The sequence below is a fragment of the Strix aluco genome, chromosome 20 (assembly GCF_031877795.1).
Source record: "Strix aluco isolate bStrAlu1 chromosome 20, bStrAlu1.hap1, whole genome shotgun sequence".
NCBI classification, from domain to species: domain Eukaryota; kingdom Metazoa; phylum Chordata; class Aves; order Strigiformes; family Strigidae; genus Strix; species Strix aluco.
In genome coordinates, this window is record NC_133950.1 from 12,395,928 (window position 1) to 12,417,490 (window position 21,563).

The 21,563-nt window shown below is 57.3% G+C and overlaps 1 protein-coding gene across 2 annotated transcripts in view; it reads left to right on the forward strand.

The window, feature by feature from the left end:
• Positions 1 to 21,563, forward strand: part of RXRA (retinoid X receptor alpha) — a 112,465-nt gene that overhangs the window by 61,557 nt on the left and 29,345 nt on the right. For both annotated transcript variants that reach the window (XM_074845927.1, XM_074845928.1), the window contains exons 2-4: positions 13,887 to 14,152; positions 18,902 to 19,049; positions 19,994 to 20,173. In XM_074845927.1, coding sequence (XP_074702028.1) covers positions 13,887 to 14,152; positions 18,902 to 19,049; positions 19,994 to 20,173 — 594 coding nt within the window. The remainder of the gene's footprint in view (positions 1 to 13,886; positions 14,153 to 18,901; positions 19,050 to 19,993; positions 20,174 to 21,563) is intronic.

Consider the following 21,563-nt stretch of genomic DNA (forward strand, 5'->3'; position numbering starts at 1 on the left):
CTCCGTGGTTGGCCCCTGCTCTGGTGCCTGCAGTCCTTGTGCAAACAGGACCCAGATGCTCCTGGGTGTGTTATTTTTTCCGAGGTGCCTTGGGCTCAGGGTGGGAGCTCCTGGTCTCTGCGTCGTGGTGCCTCTGCTGGGCTCTCACCCACCTGAGCTTTTTGCAGAGCAGTTACTGGGGAAGGATGGAGACATGGAGGGAGTCCAGCACAAGCCGAAACCTTATAATGACTGGGGTGTGGGACTTGCAGTCAAGACAGACATCACACCAGGGGTGACCACCCGCCTGGTTGCCAAGCACTGTAGCGAAGGACCATGGAGCATCTTTCTCACGGTGACATCGAAAGGCCACCACATGCCAGGGCATTCACACTCGTGAGGCACAGCCATCCTGTGCAAACCTTGCAGGTAAACTGCTGCAGCAAGCTCCCCAGCTCACCCAGGGCCACCTGGGCCACCCCCTGAGTCCCAGCCCGCTGCCTGCCCATCACACCATCTTCGTCCTCGTCCTTGCTCTCGCTCTTAAAAGCAGCGATGGAAGAGGAGGGGAATCCAGCGCTGCAACTTCTGCCCAGTACTGCTGGTATGCAGGAGGGGGAGGGAGCTGAGCCACCAGCAGAACAGTTAAAAATTACTAAATACTTCCCTAATATAATTAGGTTTCCATGCAAGCCATTGCCTTAATTGCCAGAGGGATGTGGGGCAGTGAGGAGGGGAGCCAGCCTGGGCTCTCCCTACACTGCTGCTCTGGATGGTGTTTCACAACCCAGTGCTGATGCTCTGCTCGGTCTGGACCAAAGACCTCACGGGGCAGATGTCCCCAGTGAAGCCTGAGTAAGGATTTGGCCCAGGCTGGGCAAGAAGTAAATAAAAGTGTTTTGCAAACACGGCGGGGCTTGGCAGGACCCATGTTGGCCCCCTTGGATGGGTTTGCCAGGAGATGAGCTCGGAGGTTACACGGATATGCTGCAGTTTAAATTGCTGTTTATTTTCTAACTGCTGTTGGAGCAGGGAAAGTTAGCCAGGCAGGCAGGAAAAAAAAAAAAGACAGAGCCCACTCTGTGATTTACGTGGTAAAGGAGATAAGTGGGGATTTAAAGAGAAGGGAATATATAATTGAGACGAACGTGTAATATGAGCACGGATCCAAACAGAGAGATCGTAATCAGAAGTGTTAGGAGAAGCTGAGGTTTATTAATGAAATGTCTCATCTATTTGTCAGATGAAGAGGAACAGCCTTTCCCGGCAGCCGGAGGTGGAGGGGGCGGACGGGGGGATTGCACTCGGCGTTCCCGCTGCTGTCGCAGGGATCGAGGCTGCTTTCCTGCCCAGGTGGATGATGCTCAGGCCTGAAAGCAAAGGCAGGGTTAGAGGAGAAAAGGAAGTACATGGGTTTTAGGAAGCTGGACGTTGTCATTTTCCTTGCTGTAATCTGCCGTAGAAGGCGGGAGCTGGCAGAGCTCTGGCAGTGGGGCTGATATCTGCCTGAGGAAGGGCTCACTGGAGCCTTCCTCAGGGCCTCTCTCCTCTTCACTCTTCTGCCCAGCTGTCTGCCTTCGGGTGCAGTCACTTGTAGTCTGCCCTGGCAAGGCATGACGGATACTCAGCAGCTGGGAGTAAATGTCCCTGCAGCCTTGGGAGCAGCCTCAGCTGCTGGGTTCAACTGTGCCTCTGGCCATGGGTCTACGCGGGGCTTTTTCACGGCTCCGACCTGCTCGTGGGGCCAAAGCGCTCCCGTCCAGCTCCTTTCTCACCCTGGCACTCGCTACGTCTTCCTCGCTGCTCTCCCTGAGACCAGCCCTTGGCTGCCCTGTAGTTTTCCCCTGTGCTCCTCATCTGACTACAGCCAGGTCACAATGCCCAGGCGTGTCTGGAGCCGCTGCTGACCCTGGGCCGGCTCACGGAGCCGTGGTGGTAGCTTGGACAAACCCTGCTTTGGTAGACTGGAGGCTGCAGTCTGGTGCAGGCACGTCTAAGCCAGCTTTGGAGGAGGTGTTGGTAGCTGTGCGGGGACGTGGAGCACACAGCACACCGCGTTAGTCTCACTGATTTTCAGTAGCCGCGTGGGCTACTGGGAATTTAGCTGTTTTGCTGTATGGCTTGTGGCGTGGCTCACCAAGCGCCTGTTCTTGGGGTGACACTGTGAGAGGTGCACACCAGAGCTTGGTGGGCAGTTGCCCTATTTCATCCTCCACCTCTGTCCCAGCATTGCTGTTGGGGCATCTTCATCCATTGGGGTTCCTCAGGCATGAGGATGACGCTGGCGGCATCCAAGGGGTTAACCTGGCGCCATATGCAGCTTTGGCAGGGAAAGGCTCTGGCTGCATGTGAAGTGAACATTTTTGTAAGGGTCTTTCCCCTTCCCAGGCCCTGGCAGTTATCTGTGGGCTGACAAAACGCCTGGAATGCGGAGACCCGCTGGACATTGACCCATCTGTGCCGAGCTCAATTAGCGAGGCTATCTGATTGGACTTGGCACAGCCTAATTAGCTTTGGACTTGAACCAGGAACTCAAACCCAAAGGCAGCTTGCAGCCAGACCATCCTTTGCTGCAGCCTGCCCGGGGAAGGGGGAAAGGCTTTCCCAAGCCTCTTCTCTGCCCCGGGAAGGGGGAGCAACCCACCGACCCTGCGAGCCCATCCTCCCGGCCACACGGCTCCTGTCGAGGGGGCTTAAACCTTCCCTTCTGCCCAGCGTGTGTTACTGAACCCAGGGGAGTCATGTAAGACTGGAGGCAGCTTCTTTCTCTTGAAAAATGGTGGATGCTGTCTAGTTTCCAGAGGGAACTTGCTTTTATTGAAGGTGACCTGGCTCTGGCAGCTCCTTTCCCTGTCATGTCAGGCACCTTCCTGGGTAGGCACCCAGTTCTCAGACTCCTCCTGGACCTCCAGCTGCGGTGCACAAAGTGGGTGGTTTGTCCCTGAGGCAACTGGCTCACTCCAGTGCGTGCTCCAGTCATTGGTGGAGATGTGGAGGAGCTGAGCTGGAAAGGGATGGCTGTTTTGGGGCGCCAGGATCCTTTGCCCATCTGCGTTTCCAGCTCTGTGTGCTCTGCGAGCATTAAAGCACAAAAATGCTGGTGGGAAGGGACCTCCAGGGTTCTGTTGACCAACCTACCACCAAGCGCGGGCTGGGAAGTGGGCATTTCCCCAAGGAGACTTGGAAAATGGTGTTCCCATGGGCTGCCCTTGCACAGCTGCCAGCAGCGAAGCCCTTGGGGGGGATGGCTCATCCCACTTGGATGCTCATGAGATGTCTCCTGACCAGATGACACCTCATGCCAGGCCTGCTGGGTCTCACCTGGGAGATGGGAAGACCCATGTGGCCTTGCAGTCACCCGCTGTGGTCCAGCATCCCATAAGGAAAACTCCCATAACTGGTTTTCTGGAAAACCAGTTAGCGGTGTTGCCTTTTGCTGGTCATGGTGCGGCTGGTGGCAGCGCAGCTTCGGGCTGTTGGGATGCCAGCTGCACGCTGGCGGCAAGCACCAACGCCAGCCACGTTGGATCAATTAAAGCCCATTATGCCAAGTGAATGACTGTAATTATCTCAAATCTGGATTAATGCGCGCGCACAGCACCGTAATATAATCCGTCTGGCCGGTGGTTTGTAGGCCGTTGGAAGCCAGACGCAGAAGAGGATCTTGCAATACATGGCCGTATCCTCCCCCTCTCACCTCCTGCTGCTGTCTCAGACCCCAAGGATGGAGCTTGTCCCATTGGATGGATCCTGCACATGTAGTGTAGGACCTTTTAAAGCGACGTGGGGTGGTGGTTGCTCTCAACGCTGATGGGAGCAGAAGAGCAACTGGGAAGTGTAGAGGTGCTGTCACTCCTGCCAGTGCCACCGGTCAATCCCCGTAATTAGCAAAACCAGGGTGGATGGAGCACTTCTACTGGTGTCCCGGGGCTCTGTGTCTCTAGGACCCATCGGTGAGGGAGGAAGCACGTATTTTAGCCCACAGATCTCAAAGCTGGAGGCAGGGAGAGCCGCCGGGCTGCTCCTGGTCTTTAGGATTTGTCTCATCCCAGATCTCCTGGAGGGAGAATACGGAGAGCTGCTGGGTCTCGTCCCCAGCTGCAGGCAGGGCAGGGCAGCGGCGCGTCTGAAGGGTTAAGTCTGCGGGAAGCAGAGGGAACATTTATTTCTGAATCCCCTGGGCTGTGTGTGAGCCCCACGGGCCAGCTCTTTCGGCTGCTTCTTTCCCTGCCTGCTTTGGAGAGGAGTATTTTAGGCTTCCCCAGGAGAGGAGCCTGCTTAGCTCCAAGTCTGAGACCCATCTCCTCTCCACGTCCATCCTCCTGCCTGGAGCCCAGCGTGGGACAGGACCCAGGTGCTGAGGGGCAGCGCGTGGTCCAAGTTCACTGGTGGGCCTGGCACATGCCCCCCGTGTGCGGCTCATTACCGCGAGGTCCTGGGGGAGCTTCGACGTGAGACGAAACTTCTCCTCTTTCTGCTAGAGCAAGCCTAATGCTTTTGAGCTCTCCTTGTGTCTTGCCGGATCCTGCTTGGTTTTTCATAGCTCAGAGCGTAGCACCCCCTCAAGGGCAATTAGATCACTTCCAATTTGCCCGTAAGCCCATAAAACTGCAATTGAATGTAATTAAAAGGCCATAATGAGCTTCAGCAACCTGCGGGACCACTGCGCTTTTGCTCTCACCGTGCTCTTTTTGGAGATTGGGATGGAGTCAGGGAGGCTGCGAAGGTCAGTGGTGGCAGGGAGGATGAGGAGCTCCCAGCAGAGCTCCCCGGTTCCCAGGATGGGATGGACAGACACAGGGAAGCACCCGGGTGCCACCAGCACCATGTCCCTGCGCTGTTGGTGCCCATTGGGGAGGGCTAAAGGGAACCCCGGGTGCAGCCCTCCGTCTCTGCAGAGCAGAGGGAGCATCTTCCCCTCTGTTGGCATCTTTTGCTGCTGCTTTGGCTTCACCGATGCTCTTTGGAGGCTGGAAGGGTGCCAGCAGGGACGAGTCCCCTCTCGCCGTGGCCTGGTTTGCTCCTGGTGTGCGTTTGGGGAAGGTTAGTGGCAGGGGACAATTACAGTGATGGGGGCTCAGCCCTTGTGCTTTGGCAGTGAGGTCTGGCTCCCCCAAACCATCCTTTTGGGGGTGCATGGGGACACCCCAGAGGATGGAGAGGTGCAACCCCAAGCAGGGTTCACCTGGGGGGCTCATAAGAGAGCTGGGGGCATCCTACAGGCACGTGCCAGGCAGCGCCTGCGCCCTGAAAGCGCGAGGCTCGGGGGGGGGACAGCGAGCCCCCGCTTCGGGCTGCTTCTGACGGCAATGGCACGAGCTCAAAAGAGCCGCGGCGTTGAGTCCTTCAGCAGACGTCTCCCCGGCCCCACTGCCAGCCCAGGAGCCCTGGCAGCGGCACTACACTGCACCTATTATTGCCTGTTCCTGCAGCGGGTTCCCAGCCAGTAAATTAGGGGCACTCGCTGAGCCACTGACAGCAGAACAGAGCGCATTGTAAGAGCAAGGACAGCGCTGGCCCTTGAGGGATGAAATAGGAGCCTGTAATTTCTCAGGACTGTTGTGACATCTTTGCACAAGCGTGTGATTGAGTCACATTTGCTTTATCAGCAGAATCCTTGTTTGCCTGGGTGCACCCTCCCCCTCCACCCACTCCTGCCAGGCTGGGGGACAGCCGAGCTGGGCTGCCCGCTCCCCTCCCCCTGGGCTTGCCTTTGCTTTTGCCTTTCCCTTCTCTCCAAGGGGCTCCTCACACTTTCCATATGTCACGCTCTCCCGCTTGCTCACGCTTCCTGCTTCTGCCTTCTCCACCCGCCGCCCCGGCTCCTGCCGAGGGGGGCTCAGAGCCTGCCCCGTGGAGATGCAGACCGAAAAAACATGGGGTGGGGGGGTCCTCTGTGGTTGGGGGGGTCCTCCATGGGTATGGGGTGTGGTTAGTGATGGGGGTCTGCCTGGGGCAGGAAGCTGGGAGTGCTGGTGTGCCGGAGGAAGAGGCGTTCGCAAGCATTTCCTCCGGTGACACGGTGGCTCAACGGGGAGAGCAGCTTCTGGAAAATTCCTCTTTGAGTCCTTCCCCCTCGGAGATGGGAATAGCCCCTGCAGGCTTCCGGCTCTGCCAGCGGCTCCAGGAACGGGCTGCGTTTTTACAGGGCTCCTGGGAGGGTGGGATGCGATTTTTAAGGCAAAAAAAGACAAATTGAGCCCCATTGCTGGAGCTGAACATGTTTGATCAGCCCCGGTGAGGGGTCTGTGCCTCTCCTGCACACACACGTCCGCAGTGGGGCTGCTCCCCCCTATCCATGCTAGCTCTGCAGCATCAGGCAGAAGCATCTTATTTTTTGGTGTGGGTCCTGCGGTGGGACATCACCAGACCTCTGGGCATCCAGGCTCTAGCAGGCGATGGGATGGGTTAAGGGTGAGTGTCTCCCAAAGGGGACCCCATGGTGCTTTAAGCCAGGCTGCCAAAAAATGGGAACATTGCTGAGCCCGTGGTCACCTGTGGGGAGAGACCCCCAAATGCCACGCAGCACCTGCCAGCCCGAGTCCATGGCTGAGACCACAGAGTCCTTCTTAGCGCTGGGGAGGTCTAATGTTACCTGCAAAGTTGCATCCAGAGGAGAAAATAAAATAGGAGAGGGAGAATGGGTGTTGGGGCTGCAGGGACAGAAGTGTCCGGGTCTGCCCCATGGGGTAGGGGTGCTCTGCGGAGCGCTGTCACGAGGTTTGGGGTGGGCACCACTTTGGAGAGCCCCCATCCACCCTGTCCCATGGCCCGGGGGTGGGATGCTTTTGCATTTCTTCTTCTCCTTGTCTGGGAGAAGAGCAGAGGTTTCCCTGAGCTGTGGTGGTGGGGAGTTGGGCTGGGGGAAGGAGAGGTTGGTGTGCAGGGTGCAGTGGAAAAGCTGCTCATGGGCCCTCTGATCTCCTGCCATGGCCCATCAACCCCGCAAGGTGAAGTGCTGGCAGGAGGCAGCAGCTAATGCCTGTTGATCGCCTGCAAGGGGCCGGGCTGGCAGTGTGCAGAGGGGTGCTGCTGAATTTCCTCCAGCCAAGGAAACCCCCTGGAAGGGGACCCTGACGCTGGGCTCGAAGCCCCAAAACGTGCCTCTGCTCCTCGCTGGGTTTGGCAGCGGCTGTGCCGAACGGTCTCGGGCAGGAGGAGGGAGCTGGGGGTGAGAAGCCGTGTGGCTTTGAGGTTTTAGTTTGGTCAGAGTGAAACCCGGCGGGAGGAGGAACCCACCAGGAGCAGAGAGCAGCTGAAACTGAGTTTCTCACTCTCCCTGAGCGGCTTGAACCACCCCGGCATCACCCGGCACTTCTCGGGGAAAGCGCCGAGTGTGGCTGAAGAAACTCCCAAACCTCGGAGCAGGTTCCCGAGGAGAAACTGCACGTGGTGATTTTTAAGTGCTTTGGGAGGGTCTGAGAGGGATGTTCTTGGGTTTGTCTTTGTATTCCAAGTCCAGCAATGTAAAAAGAAAAAGCAAAAGTTACTTTTTGGTGAAATCACAGCTACTCAGGACAGGGCTCCTACACCCTTTTGCCTGTAGCTGTGGCAGCAATACTCCGAAGGGATGTATGAATAACGTACAGCTGCATCTTCTGACATCTCGGGCTGTCCGTTCCCAGGGATGCCTCTGCCATGTGCCTGGTGCCCAGGTGGCTTAAGGAGACCGGTTGCCTCTCCTTGCTGGGCAAAGAGTTACAAATGCAGTTTAATGTGCTTGGGCCACAAGATGACGGCTTGTTTCTTCACCTATGGGTGATTTTCTGGCATAACAGCCATGCTGCACCATGCAGGTCATCTCCCTGAGGTTGCCCAAGTCGGGCACTGTCAGGTCCATGGCAGCAGCCAGCATTGGAAGGGGAAGAGGCAGTTCTTGCTGCGTCCTCGCTTCAGTTCTCAGCTGTGCTGGTGTAAATTGAGAGCAAACTTACTCCAGATTGTAGGCCAGGGGCTATTTAAATTCATCTGCTGTAAACATACTCTCTGTTCACTCAAGTTTTTGATCAGGGACAAAAGTGGGGACCTGACCTCTTGTGGTCACTGTATTCCCATGGCCATTTTGACATGAAAACTACGGTCAGACCCCTGTGTCCTGCCCAGATTTGCTGCCTGCCCGTTGCTCTCAGCATCCCGCTTCATAGGTGGGTGCAGGCTGTTCACCACCGGTGCCTTGGTTTGCTGTGCTGGGGGAGGCGAAAGGTGGGGAGGTGGAAGCCTCTCCATCGGTTGAGGTTCCTTGGATGGAAAGCACACGAGGAGATTTCTGTACTACTTTTGAGGAATGAGAGTAAATGGACAGTGATTCTCAGTACCAAGTTTATTTAGGGAAACTCATCACCCGCAGAGACACTGAAAGAAGGAACAGTGCTCTCGGCGCTCGGTGCACTGCATTTACGTGCAGATTCACGTGCATTTGGGTGTCAGTTTTGAACCTGGTCAACACCAAAGTGACACTTGAGAGCAGAGGAGGAGGGCATTTCCCAAAGCCTGATCTCAGCTGCTGGTCCCGATCCCCTCCAGACGAGGCCCCACAGTGCTGCAAAGCCTTAACGCGGAGGGCTGATTTAAGGAAGGGAGTGGCAACCCAAATTTAGAGTTTCCTGCTGTTTAATACCAAGAATTGATCTGCTTTCTGATTAAGGAGGAAGAGGTGCTGAGGGAAAAAAAAAAAAGCGGAAGCGGGGGGGTGCGGGTGGCTTTCCAAATCTCGGCTGGCGTCAGGGCCCGGCGCGTGGGGTGCTTGCCGTGTGACGGCTCCCTGGAGCCACGGGGGCCTGCAGACCCCTCCGAGCCTGCTCGGACGGGCGGTGGGCTTGTGTCCTGGGTCTGCAGCCCTCCTCGGCGGCAGAAGAGCGTGGGTCCAGGAGTCTGTTTGTGCCTTGAGATATGTTTTTTTTTTAACTTCCCCTCTCTCAGAAGCAGACTGCCGAGCCACCGAGCTGCTGAGTAAACTCCCTGGATATGCGAGAAAAGGTTTTCCAGCAGAGCTAGGTCACTGTAGTTTTACTGGCAAAGCCTCTTAAGCATAAATGAAGATTATACTGGTGAAAGCTTATGCTGGTACAGTTTATTCTGGTACAAATGAGCTATGCTGGGAAAAAAACACCTCTGCGCTGTTGTAATTGTTTCTGCTCTGGGACATTTTGTGGTTTAGAAACGTTAAAATCACAGCCCTCCTTGGTATTGCCCTATCAGCAAAAGCTGTTATTAGCTGTCGGGCTGCTGCAGGCATACCCCGGCCAAGCAGCAACACTTGAAGAGTCCCATGCACTGGTTGATAAAATGCAACAGGAAAGTATTGCGAGGACTGGTGGCACGGTCGGATGCTTTCAGCAGCCGCAGCTCCCAGGGGGTCTCACCTGCCTGTCCGGGCCGCAGCCGGGCATGGATGTTTACTGGTCTAAACTGGAGGTTTCTACTGTTGGACCCAAGAATGCCAAGGGGATGGAAAATAGCAGTGAAGCTGCGTTTGGTGCTTGTCTGCGCTGGTCTGAGTGTCTAAAGCAGCTGGATGAGAGTGGTGACAAATGCTTTATAAAGATGTTTTCTTCCCTTATTGGAAATTAGTAGTAAAGAAGTGCTGTGTATCACGAAGCCAGGAGAGGAAAAAAAAAATTACAGAGCAGGTTGATTCAGCAGTCGAGATGCTAGCTGGAGTCTTGCAATAGCCAGGATCTATTCCCAGCTTTGGCTCCAATTTCCTGCATGACCTTGGTGAGGGTCACGTAAGCCTGTGCCCTACTTGTGCCGTCTGTCTGCTAGCAGGGCTGCTGCCTCGTCGGGGCATTGCTGTCCCGTGCCTCGGTTTCCCCGCCTGTGAAGCAGAGATGATGGCATCCAAAGGAGATGTTGCAAAGCCAGGTACCTGCGAAGGGGAAAGGGCGCCCTGCCAGAAAAACAAGACCCAGGCTCCTTATCTCGAGGCCAGATCAAAACCCGCTGGCTCTAGTCTCTGCGATGGTTTCAGCTGAGCAGTGTTCCTCTGCCGCGGAGGAGGAGAGCTGAAAGCACGCACATGGCTCTGTACAGCCACCGCACTCCATCGCTTGAGATGGATCATGTGGCCCTGCCCTAAATGTCTTATTCTTTGGGAAAAATTCCCAGCCAAATTTTGTGGCTCGCGGGTTCATAGTTTAGAGAAAGAAAAGGAGCTTCATTGCAAATTCTTCAGCTGCTAAAGAGCTCTCGTTTCCGATCTCCCAACTGCCATGGGGCATCTTATAAGATATATAGAGGTCGTTGTGTTTAAACAAAGGACACACAGAGAAAATAGCTGCAATTTATGGGTGCGGCAAGAGGGGAAATGCTTTGAGAACTTTTTTTTTTTTAATTTAGAAACAGGCACAGAGTTTATTTTGGTCAAAAGATAGTCACACACACCAGCTTTAAATGGCAAAACTACGCAAGAAAAAACGAATAGTCTCACACTGCTTGAACTGAAAATGTGTTTGGGAAAATACCTCCCCCGTTTGCTGCAGTCCAAGTAGTATCCATCAGTTGGGGGGTATATTTGTTTCTATTAAAGATATTTGTCAATTTAGGCTTTTTTCCTTTTTAAATTAATTTTTTTCCAGCGATCCTTTAGCATTCAAAGTCCTATAGGATGCTTGTGATGAGTGAGGAGGGGAGAATTCTCACATCCAGCTCCGGATCTGCATCTCTCCACCTCGAGTCATTATTTTCCCCAAACCCATCTTCCCTCTGGAGCGTTACCCCTCAAGTGGGGGCTGGCAGCATCTGCGCTGAGTTGCTTCAGGCGGACTTTTGATTTTGCTAAGGAAAAAAACCCAACCCTTTTCCATATTTGCTGGTTGGTTGGAGGTGAATGTTTCCCATTGCTGCGGCTCCTACAGTGGGGTTTTGGGCTGTGGAGGAGGAAGTGTTTGGATGAGGAGTGGAAACATCCCGGTGTCCAAGGGGTTGCTTTGAGCCCAGCTTTTGAGTCATGATGCTCTGAAGGAGTTCAGGTTTGGTTCAGATTTCAGAGCATTTGGCCAAGGGTTTTGGGTGAAAACACACCCAAATGTGTCCATGCCTGCACACACTTCTCCCTGACAGGCCTGTTCAGTGCAAGGTTACTCCTCCTCTCGCCTTCTTTCCTTTTTGTTGTTGTTGCCTGAATTATTTTCTCCAGCCCAGCCCTACCACACACACCCAGTTCCTCACTGGGTGCCGAGGATTGCCTCTGCAAGGAAAGCAAAGTGTGTAAACAGGATGGGTGAGGGGAGCTGGTTCAGGGGCACGGGGTGCCCGGGGAGGGGGAGCTCCTGTGGTACCCAGGGAATGGGTATTTTGGGAGAGGTGTCGGTTCCGCACGTGCTTTGCTTTCTGATGTGCTTGAGTAGGCACGGGCTGGTCGCCAGTAACCTGCCTGTGACCTCTCCTGCCTTAAATATTCAGGATCTTTTAAAAGGAAGGACTGTGCTTCGCTGCCTTCCCTTGGCCAGCAGGTCAAGTGCCTGTTTCCCCTGGCCCGGGGATCCAGTGCATCCTTGGAAGGTCTCCGTGCATCACCTTGCTGATGGGTGTTTCTGGGGGTCCTGCCTGGGACCCCATGCCCAGACACACAACTGCTGCAGGACGAGCTCCTGCCTTTCCTCCCGTGTAAAGACCAAAAAGCAGAGAGCCAGGCAGCACGGTCCTGCTGTGCTAAACCCCAGGAGCAGACTAAACCCCAGGAGCAGACTAGACTAAACCCCAGGAGCAGACCCTGAAGCCTCGAGGAATTTACCGGGGTTCCTGTTGCGCCGCCCGCACGTCACTGGGCCACGGGTGACGTGGTGGCCACCGGTTGTTTTCTGTCAACATCCTGTGAGAGCCGATGTGAGGTCAGGCCCCTGGGGATGGGGATGCACAGCCCCAGAGACGCCTGCCAGGGCTGGTGGTGTCGGCACCAACGGTGGCTCCCGGCTGGAGCACAGGGTCTGGGCACGTGTCCCCTCTGCCTGTCCCCCTCACCCGTGCAGAGGGAGTTGGCAACATCCCAGCCCAAGAGCCTCCTCCCCATTTTTGCATCCAAATCCCCATTTTTGTATCCAAGCCCCCTCCCCTCCTCTACCCCCCGCCCCAGGGATCCCACTTTAGGGTCTTGTGTGGGAATTTAAGGAATTATCTGTGCAGGGAGTAAGCCTGTCCTGTGGTGTGTGTAATCCTGCTATGCCTGCAGCGGGGAAGGTGCATCAGGGGGGTGCTGGGGGCGGCTGGGCTGCGTGGGGGGAACATGTGCCACGGGGAGCTTGGGGTGTCAGGACAGCATGGCTGCCTGTGGCAATGGCTCTGCGTGGGGGAAACCCTCGGGGGTCTCTGTGCCCCACCAGCACCCTTGCGAGGCAGGGATGGGGCTGAATCAAGGCTGGAAGGAAGGTGCCAGGGCAGGAGGTGTGACCGTGTGGGGTGCAGTGGTGGGACTTGGGGTGCAGCGATGGGACTCTGGGTGCCGTGGTGGGACTCTGGGTGCAATGGTGGGACTTAGGGTGCAGCAGCAGGATGCTGGGTGCCATGGTGGGATTTGGGATGCAGTGATGGGACTCTGGGTGCAATGGTGGGACTCTGGGTGCAGTGATGGGACTTTGGGTGGAATGGTGGGACTCTGGGTGCAGCAGTGGGGTGCTGGCTGCACGACTGCAAGAGGAGCATCGCTGCTTGGCTGGGCCTTCGCTTCCTCCTGCTGAGGTTTCCCCTCTGGGATCAGTGATCTGCGGGGAAGATTGCTGGGGCTGGGCTTGCTGTGGGTTCATCAAGCGTGTTTCTCACTGGGTAACGTTCCTATACTAATTACTCTGAAATCCTGGGGAGACAGCTGACCCCATGCAGGTGGCTGAAGGCACTATTTCCCAGAATTTAGTTAACTTTGGGGCCTGTAGCTGAAAGCAGTGGCTCCCAGACCTGCCTGTGAACAGCTATTGGCCAAGCAGCCTACCCCGCTCTGGGGCCACGTTTGCTGATGTGAACTGGGGGGTCCCAGCGAGTGTTGGGGTGAGCGATGGCGATGCCGTGGGGCCCCTGCCCACGCTGCCTGTCTGCCCACGCTGCCTTCCAGCAGCTCCTCCTTGCAGCCCGCCGGGGGCCACGAGCCAGCCCCTTCCTCGCTCGGGATTGTTTTGCAAGCAGCGTGACAGGATGAGGAGGAAATGTGCCAGGAATGGCTACATGTCTCCTCTCGGGAGAATCGGTGTCTATTTTTAACACCCCCCCCCTTCCCGCCCCCCGCCTTTCTCCCGCTCCCCCGGGACAACGGAGCTGCTGGGGCGCAGGCAGACACAGCCCGTCCGCTGCTGCCTGCAGAAAGCTGCCCCGCGCTACCCGCCCAGCAGGCTGGCCTGTTCCTCCTTGCCGACACACTCAGACTTCCCCATCGCACGCTCGTGCCCTGGGCAGACACAGAAACCCCCCCCACCCCGTGCAATGCACAAAAACACGTTTTCGCCGCCAAACTGCCCTCCCTGCCGCCGCAGCGGGCGGCCCCGCGGGCGCTGCTCCTCAGTGCTCCCCACGCATGGCCTGGCCCTGCGATGCTGTGATAAATTTGAATTATTCTGTAGCAAGGAAGGGCATCTGTCCACTCCCGTGATGGGGTTGCTACCCGTGCATCAGCCGGAGCAGCGATGCTGCCTCTGCGGCAGAGTTTAGAGCTGGGGTGCAGCGGTGGGCGAGATGGAGGAGGGCAGTGACGATGGGCTGGCGAGGTGGGAATGTTCTCAGCGGCTGCCTTAACGCCTGCGTAGGCACTCCAGCAGAAGGGGGGTTTGAAAGATGGAGGGTGCATTGGGAATTTTGGGGGCAGGTTGAAAAGCAGCCCCTCGGCGGGGTGAGGAGCGGGGGGCTGCTGCATAGGGCTTGCTGTGGCGATGTGCCTGTCCTAGACAGGAGACTCAGCCCCGTTTCTCTCTTTCCTCTCTTAACAGATTTCTCCAACCAAGTCAATTCGACGTCCCTGAACTCTCCCACGAGTCGGGGGCCCATGGCCACCCCGTCCCTCCACCCGTCCATTGGGCCGGGCATCGGCTCTTCGCTGGGCTCCCCGGGCCAGCTCCACTCGCCCATCAGCACCCTGAGCTCGCCCATCAACGGCATGGGACCTCCGTTCTCCGTCATCAGCTCCCCCATGGGCCCGCACTCAATGTCCGTCCCCTCCACCCCCAGCCTGGGATTTGGCACCAGCAGCCCGCAGGTAAGGGGAAGGTGGCAGGGACGTTGCTGCTGCCTGTTTAGCCGGGGAGAAGCCACCTCCCTGGGTTTGATGATCCAGAATCGGCTCTGGGCTCCCCACTGCAATCCCTGGCTCGCAGGAGGCTGGGCTGGCTGGGCACACACAGGGAGATAAACCCCATCGCAAGCAGGTGCTGAAGGGAGAAAAAAAGCAGAAGCCCAAGGGGGAAACTAAGCCAGAGGCATTGTGCTCCTCTGGCCAGAGTTGGGGGGCTGCAGCCGCCTTTGGGGCTGCCCTCGGTGGGTTATGAGGGACCAGCACAGCCAGGCTACGGCCATCCATCACCTCCCATCACTTGTCCCCTCCCATCCTCCCCTGTTCATGCCCAGGCTGGGGATGAAAGGGGAGCAGTGACTACCCCTGGGTCACCCGGGGGCTGGTGTAGCTCTGGCAGGAGCCTGAGCCACCCTTGGACTGTCTGCACCCCGTGTTCCTCGCCTGAGCAGTCCCATCCCCTCCCTGGGAAGCTGCACGTCCCCTCCAGGGCCAGCCCGTGGTCCCCATGGCACGCGTCGAGGGGTCCCCTGCCCGCTGCCCCTTTCTCCTTGCAGGGGAAGGACTGGCATTCGCTGGCTGAAGATTATGTAAAAAACCTCCAACTACGGAGAGATAAGCTCTTTTTAAAAATAGCAAGATCGGGGCGCGCAGGCCAGCCCCTGCCACCTGTTGCTGGCTGCTCGCACGGTATATGTTTAGTAAAAGGGCAGATTAAGGAATTGGCCGCCACCTGCCACTCGCTGCGGGTTTATTTATTCCAGGCCTTCTCTGGGAGTCAAGCACCTGCCGGCACCTTTATTTTTAAATATTGGCCTGATTTATTTCCAGAGATAACAGGTCTTTCTACCCAGGGCTGGGGAGGGCTGTGCTGTGCTGAGTCCCAACCCTGGGGACCCCCAGGCAGTTTCCCCAGCATCCCCATGTTGGCTGGAGGGGTGGCAGCTTTATTTGCCTTTTGAGGGGCTTCTCCAGGCAGGATCCAGCCCGTGACCCCCATAGATGTGCGGGGACCTGTGGCTGGGTCCCGCTCCCCAGCGCGGGAGATGTGTGGGGTGGACGTGCCACCTCCCGTCCCGTGGCCAAGGGAAGAGGAACTGAAACGGCGCCTGGGAATGGGCGGCCAGAGCAAAATTAGCAGCGAGAGCACCAAAATGGTGGGGAAGCAGTGGGAAGGGGGGATGTGAAGCAATGCAGGGGTGAGCCGCAAGCTGGGGAGGAAACAGGGAAGGGGTGATGCACCCCCAGCGTCAATTCTAAGGCGCGGTTGGCTTTAGGGACTGGCGAGCTGAGGGAACTGAAATGAAATGCAGCCACAGGACAGAAAGGGGAATTGAGAACGTGGTCAGATGGTGCCGGGGAGCGAGGTAGCAGTGCGGCGGCTCCAGCCCTCTCAGCGTGGTGCAGGCGCCCGTCCTTTGCTCAGGGACTTGTCTTAAGTGGTTTTCTTAGAGGTGACAGTCAGGAGGTCTTCAGCCTAATGGCTCCCGCCATCTGTTCCCTGTCTGGGCGCATTAGGTCCCTGTCCCCGTCCCTGCAGTGGGTGGAAGCACCTACCTGGGCCTGTGGAGGAGCACAGGAGGAGGAGGAGGGTGCGGGAGGATGCTCGGAGGGGAGCGTGGCCCCCCGCGTCACTGCACCGGTCGGCAAAGCGCTGGGGGTAATGAGGCGTGCGGCCCCCGTCGCCGGGCGGGGATGGCACTGATGGAAGGTGGTTTGAATCAGATGGCAGATGCCACTTGCCATCAGGCCATGCCTCGTCGCCTCTGGAAAAGCCAGCAGAGCAGAAGGGCACGGGGCGTGCGAGGTGCGGTGGGTCCCACAGGGTGGGGCCCCTCCACCCCAGCTCCTGCCGGCACCGGGGTGGGAAGGAGCCAGCGAGCTCCCAAAATCCGGAGTGCTTTCCCTCTCTGGTTTGGTCCAGTGGAGGTGAGGAACCAGCAGCCCTTGGTGCCGGCGCTGGAGGATGCTCAAAGTGCTCCCAGCACCCTCCTTCCAGCACTTTCTAGGACCTTGCATGGTTCCCAAATAAAGCCCAAAATCCAGACATGAGGCAAGGTGTCCTGCCACAGGATCCCAGCCCCCAGGGAGCCACCAGACCCCCTCCAGGAGGGGATGCTGGCACCGAGCTGGGCCAGGGGTGAGATTTGCAGTGGTGAGCAAGGTCCTAGCCAGACTGGGAGGTTAGACCCAGCAGCTCTGCTGCTTACTGGGATTTAGCACATATTTAAACCCTCTTACCTAAAAATTCTGGGAAGACAGGAAAAAAAAAAGCGCAGGATTTTCAGTAAGAGCTGAAAGGGAGGGACTTTCCACGGGATTCTCAGGCGCAGCCGCCCCAGGCATCGCTGGCAGCAGCTCGGGGCGCCCGGGGGCGAGCGGGGAGAGATCAGACACGGGATTAGGCTTTTCCAGAGCCGCTCTCTGCCTTTGCACAATGCTCTTTGTAAGGGTGCCTGGGGGACCGGAGAAGGGGTTTGTTTTTTTTGGATGGGAGGAGGAATAAAGCTCTGCTTGCCAGAAGGGACAGGATTCCGTCCCTGGTGCAATGAACTGAACAAGGAAGGGAGAGGAGCCGAGGAGTCCCGGCGTCACTGGGGAAGCAGAGCGCTGGTTCCTCCCTCGTCCCTTCTCACTTGCTGAGCCAGAGTTGTCCTGCCCCAGAGCAGAAGTGCTGTGCCAAGGCCGCCGGCCGCTGCCTCCCCTTCTGCCTCCTCCCTGCCTGCACGTGCTGCCGGTTTCACTCGGCGGCCGCCAGCAGCGAGGGGAAGGCACGGGGCAGGCGCCGGGCTGGTGTGGGAACCCCAGTGTGCACGTGGTGCCTGGGCTGAGGTTTTGGGCTGGCGCTGTGAGAGGAACCAGTGACTTCCCCCACCCCAGCCCGTGGCTGACTCAGCTCTGACTGGGGCGTCCTGCTGATGCATGGGACCCCCCACCCTCCTGAGCTGGTGCAGAGGCTTGGCCCGTCTTGCTCTGCCCATCATCCCCCCCCAGATGCTCCTGGGGGGCTGCTGGGGCTGGGAGAAGTGGTGGCAGAGGGCTTATCTTCAGCAGGCAGCCGATGGCCTCTGCCCTTGCTGCCATGTGGCAGCGGCCGGTGACGCAGCGCGACACGAGCCGTAGCCACCAGCTGCACCTGGAAAATGGCTCCGTTTCTCAAGAAGTGCACTGGGGGAATGCTGGAGCTGGTGTGCCTGGGGACCCACAGATCCCAAAGAGAGATGCTTCTCCCTGGGAACCCGCTCGTCCCTCCCCTCTCAGCCCCATCGCAGTGTAACCAACCAGCAGCTAATGCCCAGGAGCCTGTATCTCGGTGGCATCAGGTCCCGGCTGCCTTTGATTCATCAGCTGGCACAGGCAGGGTGGGAGAGGGAGGCAGATCCATCACATTTCTCCAGGGTGGGTTTACCTTGCTCTGTTCTGTGGTTGTTAGTCATCAGCCTGCCAAATATTCCCCACCAGTCTGGAGGCTTTAAAGCCGGAGGAACGGCTGCGCTGCTCTAATTGACAGATCACAAGCCCTGGGACTTCCCTGAATTAATTTGTGACAAGTGCAATTGCTGAGTATCTCTATTAGGGTAGAGAAACACAATAAAACAAAGCACAAATCCTGCGTATCCAACCTGGATTTAGAAGTTGGCAGGGACGGAGGCTCTGTGACAGTCCCTGGCAGGCTGGTCCCCAGGAGGACAGCCACAGCGGTCCTGGCTGGTGCCGCATCCCGAGCTGACTGAGCCTGGCTCCCCTGTCCACCCCCAGACCTCCCTGAACCTGCCCTGCACTGGGCCGGGATTGCTGTGAGCTTGTCTCTCTTATTAAGATGGGTTGGTCCTACTTGTCCATGCCTCAGTTTCTCTATGTACATGGGGGAATAACAGCCCTGCCTTGCTGCACAGGGAAATGTGGGAATCAACTCAGGAATCCTTCACTCAGTACCAGAGCCGGCAGGGCCATGCCAGCACTCAGCTTCCACCCAATTCTCTTCTTTCTTCACTGTCTGTTGGGGACCGAGCTCACCGAGGAGGGAAGGAGGGGTGTGTGGACATGCTGCTGGAAGGCTGGAAGTTGCAGAGAAGTGTCCCACCCAAGCCAGCTCTGGAAAGCCAGTCCCCATTGCATCTGGGATCTATTTATTTGCTGTGAAGCTTTCCTTTGGAAAGATAATGCTAAAAGGATGTCTATAAATTGCAGAACTAAAGCGCGAGTGTCCTGGCCTTCATCATCCATGCAAGCGCTCACTCCCAGCCAGCAGCTCTCCTGCAAACCGTCGCTGAAAATCATCTTCCCTTCCCTGCATCCCGAGGTGGCGTGAAGCTGCCGTGGGGGCTGTGCCATGGGCAGGGGTCTGGCAGTGCAGGAGGAACTTGCTTTCCCCTTAAATCGTGCAGGAGCATCCTTCATGGGGTGTCAGCCCTGCGTGGCTCCTGGCAGTGCACAGGGACTGGCCACATCCCTGCTCCTGCTCTGGTGCCGACAGTGAGACCCAGTGGCATCCTGCTGCCAGCTCAGAGCCACACCAGCTTTCACACCAGGGCAGCAGATGAGCGACTGTGCCTTTGGTCTCTGGACTCATGTGTCCAAATCCTCCTCCTGGTTCAGCTTTGTGGGTGGGTGTTTTAAGTGGAAGCTCAGCCCCGACTTGGCCCTCCTGCCCCATGTCTGAGTGCATCCGTGCTGCTTGGCTCCCCGCTGAGCACTGTCCTTTTGTCTCAACAGCTCAACTCGCCCATGAACTCAGTCAGCTCAGAAGACATTAAGCCACCCCTGGGGCTCAATGGAGTCCTCAAAGTGCCAGCACATCCCTCAGGAACGATGGCCTCCTTCACCAAGCACATATGTGCCATCTGCGGGGACAGATCTTCAGGTAAGGCTGGTGCCTGCCCCGGGGCGGGGGCTCCCAGCAGTGTGCTGGGGCTGTGCTCGGTGTGGATGCCCTGAAGAGTGTGGTGAGGGTTTGCGTGGCTCCCTGCAGCACAGTGAGTGCAGGGGGGGACTCGCCATCGGGAGAGGAGCTGCCTATGCCCTCAGAGAAGGGGATGAAAAGTCCCTTATTGAGCAGCCTCCCCTAGCCTGCCTGGTCTGGGGCAGGCTCTGAGCCGAGCCAGGAGACCCCAGGTCTTTGCTCAGCAGTGGTGTTACATCCTCAGCCCTGAGCAGCACAGCCCCTCTGAAGACAAGGCTAGAGTGAGTGTCCCTCTCTCTCCATCCTTTGATCCTCAGTGGTATTGTCACCTAGTGCCAGATAAAAAGATGTGCTTCATGTGGAGTCTCGCCACTCCTGGGAGATAAAGATGTGCTAATTCCCTTCACTCTCATACTGGTTTTAAAAGCTTTCAGCTCCAGAAGTGCTGTGGTCCCCTAGTTTGTCCTTGGGGAAAACCTCCTGCGCCTGTTGGGCTTCAGGGCTGGAAGAAGAGGGTGGACATGTGGGGCAGAACAGGCTGGGATCTGAGTCTGGCGTGGGGAGTCTGACGGGTCGTGGGGGGTTCAGGGGGGCCCCCCCCCATTTCACTGCTGTGCTGCCTTGCCCCTGATGTATGGCTAAGAAATGGCGAGGGCTTTTCCTGGGTATAAGGCAGTTGTAGCCCATGGAGGGCATCCTGATTTTAGGGAAGTCAAGTCAAGATGAAGCCGCTGCTCTTTAGCTCCTGCTCACAGCTCTGAGAAACCGCTGCTTCCCCCCGCCAGGGCTGGGAGAGGCCCTGGGAAGAGCTGATGGTCTTTGCGGTGAGGGAGAGCAAAGGGGGGTGCTGGGGGCACCCGAGACACTCAGTGAGTCGCTTTAACCCGAGTCGCATCCCCCCGCAGGTAAACATTACGGGGTTTACAGCTGTGAGGGCTGCAAAGGCTTCTTCAAGCGCACGGTGCGGAAAGACCTCACCTACACGTGCCGCGACAACAAGGACTGCTTGATCGACAAGCGCCAGCGCAACCGCTGCCAGTACTGCCGCTATCAGAAGTGTCTTGCGATGGGGATGAAGCGAGAAGGTAAGGCAGAGCCTGGCCGGAGCACCCATGGGTGCTGCAGGTCCCTTTCTTTCGTTGGGAGGCTCCAGCAGGTTCCTGCCTATCAGCAGCGTGGCAGCACCATGGGCACCAGAGCCAGCACGAGCCTCGCCAAGGGCTGCCTGCACCTGAGTGCCAAAAATATGTGTGTCTCGTTTATGTTTTGCTTCTGTGCCACAGCCGTGGCCTCTAATGGGCTCCAAAACAGCGCTAAGTCCCAGAGTGGTACCCGGGTGATGGATGGTTGCATGTTAGTAAATGAGCCAGCGCCCAGAGGCACAGCACCGGGGTGGGGGAGGGGGGGGAGCAGTGAAAGCAGACAGTGCTCACGAGGTCCTTTGCTGTCCTGGAACTTGCACTCCCCATTTTGCACCGGCTGCCTCGTATTGGGAGCAGCGATGGCAAATACACGGAGCTCTTCCCTTTCCCCGCAGAGCCCCATCAAGCAGAGGTGCAAAAGCTGAGGGGGCTGAGTGCATTTCGGGTGACAAATGCTGCCACCCGGCCTGGCCCTTCTTTCTCCATGCAACACAGGATTGTCACGTCCTGGAAAACTGGAGCTGATTAGGGGACACTGGCAAGATAAAGATCGTGTTTAATTTGCTGGTTACTAATCGCCGTGCTGCCAGGGAGGTGAGAGGCTCCCACGCGTGTCCCAGCTGCGTGCTGTTTGTAGTGCACACCTTGCTCAGGAGGGGCAGGGAAACCTGGTGAATTATTGTCCTTCTTGTCAGAGTCTGCTGCTCAGGCACCAGCACCGAGCACCGGCTGCTCAGTAGCATTCCCTAGCAGTCGCAATAGTTGATTTTTTTCTCATTGGAAAGAAGAAAGAAATTCAGTCTCATAAAAGATATCTCTCCCCTTACTGGAATTTAAATTTAGGATGTAAAACTCCCCGACAGTGCCTCTTTTAAATGCTGACTGTGTCTGTTTTAAACTGCTGGCAAAAGAGGCTTTTACCAGACGTGACGTGAAAATGACCCCGTGGTGCTGCTCAGTTCTCTGCTGCCTTCTCCCCTTACATCTTCTGCTCCACACTCGCCTCCCTGACCGGCCGATAAACCTGTCCCTCCGCCGAGTCGCTCCGGTGGCGGCGAGCAGCGCTCTAACCTGGGTCTCTTTGAAGAGCACTTAGTCTTGTCTGGAGCACTGATGAAGCAGGGCAGTGCTGGAGCTGCACCCAGCGTTGAGCAGACCCTGCCACGCTCGATTTACGGGGTTACCTAAGGATCCACGACACGCGGAGCCTTCAAATGTCAAAGCTGCCTCTGCTCCAGGTGTGGGGGGGATGGCAGTGGGCTGGGAGGCGAAGGCACCCAGGGGACCTCCTTGGCCCTGCACAGCTTAACCCTTCAGTGCTCGGAAACAAAGC